This window comes from Anomaloglossus baeobatrachus, chromosome 1, assembly GCF_048569485.1.
Source record: "Anomaloglossus baeobatrachus isolate aAnoBae1 chromosome 1, aAnoBae1.hap1, whole genome shotgun sequence".
In the NCBI taxonomy this organism is placed as follows: domain Eukaryota; kingdom Metazoa; phylum Chordata; class Amphibia; order Anura; family Aromobatidae; genus Anomaloglossus; species Anomaloglossus baeobatrachus.
The window spans coordinates 643784752-643796147 of record NC_134353.1 but is presented as its reverse complement, the minus strand read 5'-3'; the positions used below and the strand labels follow the sequence as shown (position 1 = coordinate 643796147).

At 49.0% G+C, this 11396-nt stretch overlaps 1 protein-coding gene across 1 annotated transcript; it reads right to left on the bottom strand.

Annotated features, from left to right (window-relative positions):
• Positions 1 to 212: 212 nt before the first annotated feature.
• On the bottom strand, positions 213 to 10534 carry LOC142296954 (G-protein coupled receptor 4-like). Its single transcript, XM_075341118.1, has 2 exons — positions 10460 to 10534; positions 213 to 1332 (listed from the first exon to the last, which is right to left on the bottom strand). The coding sequence occupies exon 2, from the start codon at positions 1315 to 1317 to the stop codon at positions 379 to 381; it is 939 nt and encodes a 312-aa protein (XP_075197233.1). The 5' UTR covers positions 1318 to 1332; positions 10460 to 10534; the 3' UTR covers positions 213 to 378.
• Between the last annotated feature and the right edge of the window lie 862 nt (positions 10535 to 11396).

The following is an 11396-nucleotide window of genomic DNA, read 5'->3' as shown; positions in this document are numbered from 1 at the left end:
TCATTGAGCTCTTAAGATTACAAGGCATTTACTAAGAATTATGGTGACTATTGAATAGCATATATCCTCGAGCTTTGGGTTGGATGGAAGCAGTTTGTCCATGTTCACATTGGGTATACTTGCTGCAGATATCTGATGTGTATGGATGAGAATACAGTCCTACATTGGTGGGCTTTAGATCAAATCAGAAGCAATATGAGGGCTTCTGTGGCTTTCTGATGCTTTGCTGTGTCCTGTTGTTGATTTCTTGTGAGTTGTCCACAAATTGTGCCCATTGCTACACAAAGCGTATGAGCGCAATCTGCTGTAAACCTCATTTTGCTGCAGTTTTTTTATTTCAAGAGCGTACTATTTTTACACTGCACATGAGCGTAGACTTTATCTGTTCTTCAAAAGCTCCTTAAGTCTTGTTTTTACTGTACTGGAGCTAATAATATAGAAAAAAGGGGCAATCATCACACTAAAGGTGTTAAATGCAAACATCATCTGATAAGACAAAATAAGCTTTTGTTCTACTTGAAAACTTGATTTCCCAAGTAACATAATGATATGGTGGTATTGAAGAACAACATGCATTGGGCAAAAAAATATGCCAAAATTAACGACGACAAAAGCAAGTAGTCTGCTGATCCTTTTATATTGCTCAGTGGGGACAGAGTCAGAGTTCTTCACAGAATGGGAGATAAGGTAAGCAAATACACAAAGAGGAATGAGGGACAGATGGCTAAAAAGAAATGATATGATCAAATGCAGCAGCGGCCATTCTGGCACGTATCTGAAAATAGGAAAACAGAGATTTACTTTGTCTCTGGAAAGTACTTGCTCAAGGACTGAAATGGTAACTGTTGTCAGCCAGAATGTAATACTAACTGATGCCAACACCCAACATTTACAAAATTTCTTGTACTTCAGTGGGTGAGACACTGCAACATATCGCACAATAAATATCCACAAGGTAAACATTGTTGCCGTCCTCTGAGCAATGTTCGGAAGTAAGCCAAGAATCTTACAACCCATGGGGTCCATGTCCAAGCTGTGTAAAAGGTAGGCCACTCCAAATGGTAAACTCAAACATTCCAGGATTGCAGCACAGAGAAGATTGACGGCATAAACGGGTAGACCTAAGGAGCGTCTGACCTCTGGCCAGATGGCCCACATAACCAATATGACTGATAGACCCAACAACGTGTTCCCTGAATAAACACAGCAAAGAAAAAGTGTATATTCATCAGAGATATTATTCCTTTGAAATAGATTTTCAGTTGGCATGGAGTCCTGTGTAAAACTGAAGGGAAGATGGGTGATATTTGTAGACATCTTTCCAGAAAGTGCCTGGAAGAGAAAAATAATCCATTTTACTTATTAATATTACGTATCATTTTATAGTTCACTATTGTATCTTGTAAACCAGTGACTAAGAATATTCAGACAGCAGTGAAAATTTCTTGTAGCCAAAAAAAGGACCAATTTGCATCAGTGCTTAGGATCTAATTTTCATTAACACTAAAGTTTGATAAGGAATAGTTTTATGAACAAAACGTTTTCTCAAGTTTCTATCATATGTAAAGTAGAGGAGAAGCGGTCAACACTCCCTTAAGGATCATATAGTAATATAATGCAATGTCATGTTTTATTTGTGGTTTTAACTATATGGTGGCCTGCAACACCTACCTAGCTTCAGAGTTAACAATTGTGGTCAGGTCATGATAGGAGGAAAAGAGTGGGCATAGGAAGTTACATCCTGATTGTTAGGCAGATAGGGAAGAGTACTGAAGAGAAAAGGACCTATGGTCCTGCTGTTCGAAGACTTGATTGTTTTATGGGTGTTGTGTGAAAGAAGGGGGACCATACTTGGATACCACATTCTGAAGTAAAGAAGGATTAAGTGGCAGAAGGATTCCTTATATCAGGTAAGTGGGGCCTACAGCAAGTGTTAGATATTATTTTTTTATTATTATTATTGTTTATTTATAGAGCACCATTGATTCCATGGTGCTGTACATGAGGGGGTTACATACAGAATACATATACACGTTACAATAGACAGACTATCACAGAGGGAAGAGGGCCCTGCCCTTGCGGGCTTACATCCTAAAGGATTTTGGGGAGGAGACAGTAGGTGGGGTGTAGGTTGGGCGGCAGCTCCGCACGGTGGTGGGGCGGCAGCTCCGCACGGTGGTGGGGCGGCAGCTCTGCACGGTGGTGGGGCGGCAGCTCCGCACGGTGGTGGGGAAGCAGCTCCGCACGGTGGTGGGGCAGTGAGGTCATTGTAGATTATAGGCATTTCTGAACAGATGAGTTTTCAGGGTCCGTTTGAAGTTTGCAAGTGTAGTAGATAGTCTGACGTGTTGAGGCAGCGAGTTCCAGGAGACTGGGGATGCTCGGGAGATAAAAGCAGAAGTGTAGCCAGAATTGAGAGTCAAAGAGGAGAAGATAGCCAGACTGGAACACGTGTTCACCTAAGAATAATTAAAGATGCAGTGGCACAGCAAGGAGCATCTGGCTCGCATTAAATGGACTTTGAGTATTGTTGTGAAGAGTCATAGCGATGCACCTCCGTTGGTGACGTCTTCAATAGGACTGAGCATGGATGTTCGGGTTAGCCAGGTTTTGCCGAACTTTAGTTTAAAGTTCGGATTGGTACCTGGACTTGACCCAAACCCCACATAAGTCAATATGGTCTTGAACTTTGGTGCTGTAAAGTGGTCATAATAAGGCCTAGAGGTCTGCAAAAGCAAGCAAAATGGAAGTAAGAGCAGTACAACTGCCCTACAAACAAATATGGATAGTGAATAAATATAAAATGTAAAAACATTACATGGGGTCCCCCAATTTTTGATAGCCAGCCAAGGTAAAGTAGATAGCTATGGCCTGCCCTCACCACCTGTCTCCTTTAAATTGGCTGCTTATCAAATATACGGGGGACCCCATATAATGTTTTAGAATTTATATTTATTTCCTATCCATATGGTGAAATTCTGATACTAAAAGCAAACCCAAAGACTAGTGAAAATCTGATCAGAAAACACTGATGTAAATTGATCAGTTTTTTGCCTAAATAAAAAAACTAACATTTGAATAAGCCCTAGCTTAGGGTACTGTCTCACTAAATGTCGTACCAGCATTTCCGACCACGATACGACCTGGTCAGGATCGCTGGTACGTTGCTACATGGTCGCTGGTGAGCTGTCAATCAGGCAGATCTAACCAGCGACCAGACACCAACCACCAGCCACCAGCGACTCGTGTAACGATGCTGTGCTTAGTAACCAGGGTAAATATCGGGTTACTAAGCAAAGCGCTTTGCTTGGTTACCCGATATTTAACCAGGTTACCAGCGTACACCGCTTACAGGCTGCCAGCGCTGGCTCCCTGTATACGTAGCTAGGGTACACATCGGGTTACTAAGCAAAGCGCTTTGCTTAGTTACCCGATATTTACCCTGGTTACCAGCGTACGCTGCTTACACTGAGTCGGTGCTCGTTGGTCTCCCGCCGTCAAACACGCCGATGTGTGCTGCACTGCGGGAGACCAATGAGCAAAAAGTGAACCAGAACAGTGTGTAACGATCAGTGATTTCACAGCAGGGGCCAGGTCGCTGCTTAGTGTCACACAGAGGGATCGCTGATGAGGTCACTGGTACTTCACAAAACCTGTCTCAGCAGCGATCTCGCTATGTGAGAAGTACCCCTTAGAGCTGGTGTCACACATAACGACAACGACGTCGCTGCTACGTCACCATATTCTGCGACGTAGCAGCGACCATAGATGATCGTTAGTAAGCTGTCAAACATGTTAAATAAAGCAGCGACGGAGCAGCGATCATAGCGACGTCGACGGTCGTTGTTTGGTTTCAGACATGTCGCTGCACGACGAGTTAGACTTTGATAGAGGCGTGGTTTTAACCCCTACACATGGTTTGCGTTGCCTCTTTTGACGCCCCTCTGTTCCTATTGGTGATCGCTACAGCGCTATGTTTAAGAATATAAATATTATAATATTGCTTCCCTAAGTACAAGAATTCAACTAGTACAATACTGTTCCCATATACAAAAGTACTATCCTATATACAACAATTTCAAAACACAAAGCATACCTACCTTTTCAATCACAAGGTCTGATGAAAGATCCAGAAAAAACAACGGACTAGCGACACCAGACAGAGAATCTACTACATAGAACAAAAAATGGAACTTAAAAAATGAAATCACTGTAACGCCTTCGGCAAGGCACCCAATCAGAACGCTGTTGCAACCACCAATCGGAGTCGTAGGGGCGTTGCAAAATACACCGCAAAAACACGCCCTTGTCCTGCCTTCAGTCCTACGTCACTGTTTTCAGCGTCGTAGCGATCGTCGCTGCTGCTGTGACGCCCTGGGCAAGCCAGGGGTCACAGGTCACAACACCAACATGCACACCACATTCCCTGCAGGAACACCAAGGTCAGAACACAAATCCTTGTTGCCTTCCTCCAGGGGCTGATGTCCACACCAGGGGGTGGGCCAGGCGGTTGGCTCCGCCCACCGAGGAGTTCACAGCCCTGGAGGCGGGAAAACCAGGCAGTTAGCTCAGGGAAGAGCTTGAGTGAGGAGTGAAGCGGAGATTAAGTGGAGAGTTCAAAGTGAGAGGAAGGAGAAGGAGGACAGTGAGAGTAGTGACAGAGAAAGTGACAGTTGAAAAGCCTGAAGTTAGTCCGGGTGTGTGCCCCGGACTGAGACAGCAAGGTTGGCAGACGACGGTGACCGTCTGCAGGAGAGGCTACTTGGAGGTTGCCGAAAGGACCGTGGACGGGTGGTGGCCCGGCGGTACCGGAGCGGTATACGAAGAGAAGCCAGCACCATTGGCAGGGGCCTTTCGGATCCCGACAAGGCTAGGAGTCGCCGTGAATTTGCCAAATCCGTCAGTGAAGGGGACCTCAGGGTCTCCCAACAACCAAGTCATAATTGAAGGCAACAGTCCGACCGTTAAAGAGAGACACCGCCACCGCCAGGGCACCAGTTTCTCAGGGCCAGCGCCTGCGGGCAAGAGAGGGGCTCCTCCGGCTCATATCCAAGCTGGGGAGCGGGTTACCGGTGGGAATCCATCGCTACCAAAGAACCGTACTTAGGTGCAGGGAAGTGACCGTCACATCAGCACCGTAGCCGTCCGAGGGACCCATCCAACCAGCCGTTTGTTTACCGTGAACTGTGCCATCATCCTTGGGCTGAGTGAGTACCTCCGTGCCGGGCGGCACAGCGCTACCCCTGCGTCCCTGCACCTCCACAGGCCCCATTACCCGCCTGTCCACCATCCCAACCCCATCACTGGGCCCCGGGGCCACCAAACCCCCTACCCACGGAGGAGCCAATCAACAACTAGCTGCTCCATACCACCACTCCCGGGATCCCCAGACAGAGCAGCGGTGGTGTCCACACAATCACCACAACCGTGGGTGGCGTCATGGACAATAAATTATCCCAAAAACCAAACCCCTTTCACTCACGGGCGAGGAGCGCCGCTCGAGTCCCCGGGATCCGGCCCATCGCTCGAGCCACTGAGCAGCAGCAGGCCGCAGCAGCAGCGGCAGCCGGACCCGAGCAGTGGGAGAGCGCAGCGCCCCCTCCTCCGCCTGCGACAACTTGGCGTCACGAACAGGATCTTACCGCTCTGCCGTTGGGTAGAAGTGCGCCTTGTGACCGCCGGAGGTGTCCGGCCGGAAAATTTCAGAAGCCGCCATCTTTGGCGCGAAGAGTTCCCGCTCGAGCGTCTTCTCGAGTAGCAGAGGCGCGAAGGCCAAAATCCCGCCCCGATAGAGGAGGGGCCGGAAAGAGGCTAAGGGGGACGAAATGGCGACTGAGTGCATGTAGCCGCGGCTATAAAAGCAGGGACGCCAGGACTCTGCAGCCATCTTGTTCCTGGAAGAAGCCGCCAGCAGCATGTGGATGCCGTCCCGAAGCACCGTAGCCCCCGCGCCGGGAACCGCGGCGTGGGTGGAGATCCGGACCGCGCAGCTCTACCAGAGGCTGCAGGTCAAAATGCAGCTCCTCATGGAGGAGTGGGAGACCGACATGGCGGATGTCATAGCGACCGTGCGGAGACGCGAGGAGGAAGCTGAGGAAGGGAGGGTGAGTGACCCACGCCCCGATGCCCTTGAAGGGCCGGTCATCGCGGCTGCGGGACCCGGTCTAAACCCTCTCGCCCTGTTACCTCCCTCGCCACCCGTCTCGGAAGCCGTGACCCCGCCACTAGGCCCGCTGCCACCGCAACCGGTAGCGATACTCAGCATGCCCGCCCCGGCGGGCCGACCTGTAGCCGGAGCCCGTAGCAAACCGGAGGTGCTGCCGTGGAAAGCCCCGAAGTGTGAACCGGAGGCATCCCCCAAGAAGTCCCCCGAGCCGGAGCCGACAGCTCACTCCGTGCCGAAGGCCCAACCGCGGAAAGCCCCTGTGCCCATCCCCCCCACCTCGGCTGAGGTTGCGCTGGGTTTCCGCTGCAAGGCGGCGTCCAAGGCCAAGAAGCCGCGGGACCTGCCGCCCAGATCCCTAACAGTGGGCAGCGTCCAAAATGTCCCGCGGGGCCCGACCCGTGCTCCGGAGCTCGCAGCAGCGCCGTACTGGGACAGGGAGCCGGTACCGTTGGGGCTGGAGATTGAAGAGAGGGAAAGGAAGAAGGCGGAGTTGGTGGCCCGTGCAATCCGGGAAAAAGAGAACCTCCGTCAGGCAACTTTCCGTGTCCGGGGCCCGTTGTATGAAGGGCAGGTGAGGCGGTTTGATGTCCGCCGGGGCTATGGATTCATATATGAACTGGGCCTGGAGGCCGAAGTGTTTATAGCCCGGCGGGATGTGAATGCTCACCTGCCAGAGGAGCACCCTGGTCGGAACTTGATGCCGGGCGACTTGGTCCAGTACACCCGGCACTGTGGGGAGAGGGGGTGGTTCGCGCTGGATGCCAAGTTAAGGGGCAGCCAGGAGTCCCGTGTGAGCGCCGAGCCCCCTCCCTCAGGTGATGCTGAGGACTCCGAGTGATGGCAGCGGGACACCGTTGCACCGTCCCCGTTGGGACCAAAGTCTGTGTGCGTTTTGAAAGTTTTGAAAAAGTTTGCAAATGAAAGTTGAAAGATGATAAGTGAAATGGAACCGAGGATTAACCTGATTGTCAACCGTGATTTGGAAAACCGGCCGTTGCCAGCATTGTTGTCCCCGTGGGGACCATCCACCATGTTTTGCATAGGGAACTCTCTATGGACAAGCCCGTGAACTTGCAGGGCAACCACAGACGTTAAGTGGCTTGTAAATAAAATTGTTGTGTTGCAGCACCATTACCGCCTCCGGAGAGGCAGATTGGAGGGAGGGCCCGCAGTAGAGCAGGCTGGAGCCCAGCCACCACAGGAACCGGTGGCTACCCTCTGGAGGGGAAGGACAGATCCCGCTCGGGTAACTTGGTTCAGGACTGGGGTCAAGGGGTGCTGCCTGTTTTCTAGGGGCAGCATCAGGGCCAGGTTACTTGGGTGGGAGAGAGCGGCAGCCGCAACCGTTTGTTACCGTAACGTTTAAACAATGTGCCTCCCGATGTGGGATGATGTTTTTCTACTTGTATATGTTTTATCTTTTTCAAAAAAAAAAGAGGAAAGTAAAACCGGTGTTGGACGGGCAGCCCGAGGACGGTCTGCGTTTTGCTAAGGGGGAATGTGACGCCCTGGGCAAGCCAGGGGTCACAGGTCACAACACCAACATGCACCCCACATTCCCTGCAGGAACACCAAGGTCAGAACACAAATCCTTGTTGCCTTCCTCCAGGGGCTGATGTCCACACCAGGGGGTGAGCCAGGCGGTTGGCTCCGCCCACCGAGGAGTTCACAGCTCTGGAGGCGGGAAAACCAGGCAGTTAGCTCAGGGAAGAGCTTGAGTGAGGAGTGAAGTGGAGATTAAGTGGAGAGTTCAAAGTGAGAGGAAGGAGAAGGAGGACAGTGAGAGTAGTGACAGAGAAAGTGACAGCCTGAAGTTAGTCCGGGTGTGTGCCCCGGACTGAGACAGCAAGGTTGGCAGACGACGGTGACCGTCTGCAGGAGAGGCTACTTGGAGGTTGCCGAAAGGACCGTGGACGGGTGGTGGCCCGGCGGTACCGGAGCGGTATACGAAGAGAAGCCAGCACCATTGGCAGGGGCCTTTCGGATCCCGGCAAGGCTAGGAGTCGCCGTGAATTTGCCAAATCCGTCAGTGAAGGGGACCTCAGGGTCTCCCAACAACCAAGTCCCAATTGAAGGCAACAGTCCGACCGTTAAAGAGAGACACCGCCACCGCCAGGGCACCAGTTTCTCAGGGCCAGCGCCTGCGGGCAAGAGAGGGGCTCCTCCGGCTCATATCCAAGCTGGGGAGCGGGTTACCGGTGGGAATCCATCGCTACCAAAGAACCGTACTTAGGTGCAGGGAAGTGACCGTCACCACTAACTGCAAGGAACATCAGCACCGTAGCCGTCCGAGGGACCCGTCCAACCAGCCGTTTGTTTACCGTGAACTGTGTCATCATCCTTGGGCTGAGTGAGTACCTCCGTGCCGGGCGGCACAGTGCTACCCCTGCGTCCCTGCACCTCCACAGGCCCCATTACCCGCCTGTCCACCATCCCAACCCCATCACTGGGCCCCGGGACCACCAAACCCCCTACCCACGGAGGGGCCAATCAACAACTAGCTGCTCCATACCACCACTCCCGGGATCCCCAGACAGAGCAGCGGTGGTGTCCACACAATCACCACAACCGTGGGTGGCGTCACGGACAATAAATTATCCCAAAAACCAAACCCCTTTCACTCATGGGCGAGGAGCGCCGCTCGAGTCCCCGGGATCCGGCCCATCGCTCGAGCCACTGAGCAGCAGCAGGCCGCAGCAGCAGCGGCAGCCAGACCCGAGCAGTGGGAGAGCGCAGCGTCCCCTCCTCCGCCCACGACACTGTGGTGTCAAACACAAGGATGCAGCGCTTATCAGCATGGCGCAGCGGGATAGCAGCAATCAAAAAATGACCTGGAACATTCAGGAGCGAGCAATGATTTTGCAGCAGTGGTCTGATCGTTGTTATGTGTCACACACAGCGACGTCGCTGTTGAGGTCGCTGCTACGTCACAGAATATGGTGACGTAGCAGCAACGTCATTGTCGTTGTCGTTATGTGTGACACCAGCTTAGGAAAGGAAGGGACAAGCGCAAATAAGGTCTTATCTGTAAAGATAGCGGAGAAAAAAAAGAGAGCAAATAGCCTGCTCACCTGGAGGTGTTGTGCGAGATACAAGCACTGTTGAAGCAAATAATGACAGCTGCAGCAGATGAAGGGTTAAAAGCTGCGCTATTAGGTTATGTATTTAGGTTGATGTCATAAACTCACATCAGTAGACAGAAAACCACTTATACTCGATAGGTTGATGTCAGCATACTTAATTATGCTCAATTATAAGTAATACAATTAATATTAATATAAAATAATTGATATGTTAATATTAATATTGATTGATCGATTGCTAGTAAAGTCCTGCAATCTGCATTTCACAAGCAAAAGGTTTAGGTAATCCAATCACTGATGTGGACAGCTGAGAAGCACCCATATTTGCATAACAAACACAGTGACAGGGCCAGATGGGCTGGTGCCTACCCTGGCTGCTGGGACACTTTTGTATCTCCCAATGTCTTAATGCATCCTAACCCCTAGTAATCAATTATTTTTATTTTTTTTTTATTTTTTTTTATTTTTATTTTTTATTTTAAAAAAAAGTAGCAAAATATAAAAAAACTAATAATAATTGTGCTGACCTGCCCAAAAAAATAATATTACATGATCATTTTTACTACACTGTAAACACTGTACAAAGAAAACCCGAGCAATAATTAACTGAATTGCTGATTTTTCTATTTTTACCTTACACGGAGTTTTTTTTCACCTTTTTCAGTCACGGACATTACATTCTACCAAAACAGCCCTATGTAAGCAGAGAATAAAATTCTGGAAGTCTTCTTAGAAGACAGTAAGGAAGACATAAAGTCCCAACAGTGAACATTGTAAGCTGCCTTAAGGAGTTAATGTATTCAGATCCTCCACCTAAATTATTATGATATATAAATATATAGGAAATGACCGTGCAGGGAGGCAAACACTGTTATCCAGATATGCAACGCATTCACAATTTCTGTACATTACATCTACCATGTAGACAGAAAATATGTTCTTAGAAAATAAAACCTTTTCAAGAAAGACTAAACTGATTAAAAAAATAAAATAACAAAAGAAAATAATCTAATAAATACTCCATTCTACGTGGAGGGGGAAACAGTGAACTATTCATTCTATGGGATGATTATTGGTAAAGAAGACAATAAGTGATTATAAGCATAATACTAATTATGAAACATTTGTGCAAATTGTTAGATATAAGTAACTTTTCTAGCCTATATAAATTAAAAGGCAATATTAAGTATACAGCTTGTATCCAGAGTACCTGTGCTCTGTAGCGAGAGCTGCTGTGTGTGGTTTCCGTATGAAACTTTGGGTTGCTCTGCAGCGCTGATGTTAGAATACACAGTATCTTCCTCTTATTTGGAACTATAAACCTAGCAATAAAAATCGTAACTTCATTAACTTCAAGTAATGCTAGAAAAGAAAAGCAACACCCCCAAAGTGCATTAGTGAGGTTTTAGGCTGCGTTCACACGTGGCCGTCATGCTGCAGCTTTTAACCATAGCATATCTGGACGATTTTGTTTTCCGGCTCAATCACTTAACACTAGAACTACTGGACTCTTGAAACCTATATAGAAATACATGGTGCAAAGTAGTCAAAATGACTACCTCAGTACTTCTAGTGTTAATCTGCAGGGAAACAGCTGTTTAACCTACAAGACAACGCGGACATTATGATCGGTTGTGCAGTCTTGCAGGAATGTGACGGCCAAGTCATCACGTTAAAGGGAATCTGTCGGCAGGTTTTTGTACCTCATCTGAGATGTAGGACAGAGACCCTGATTTCAAAGAGCACTTAGTTTACTGGGTGCAGCAGTGGTGACACAATCAGAGTTCATTGATGTAGCATTAAGCAGAGTTCAGAAACCCCACCCACACCATATCTCTATGTACATGTACATTATATATTGACAGTGAGCTGCTAATCAGTGCTGAGGACGTTGTTGGATGAAGAGGCATGTAGGCACAATGCTTGGTAGTTATGTTTATAAAACACAAATTCTATTGAAACAACAGAACACAGACTAATAAGTGACACATCCTTGAAATCAGTGTGGTGCCCCTGCGGCTTCAGGCGCCACATGGTACTGCACCTCACCCGAGGTGCAGTATTCATCTCGGATACGGAGGGGGTCGTCACCGGTAATCACCACCAAATTCACTCATCCAACACATAAACACGGGAGCTCTTCCACT

Coding starts and splice junctions, on each gene's coding strand:
- LOC142296954 (XM_075341118.1), bottom strand. CDS start 1,317: ATGTCTACAAATATCACCCATCTTCCCTTCAGTTTTACACAGGACTCC.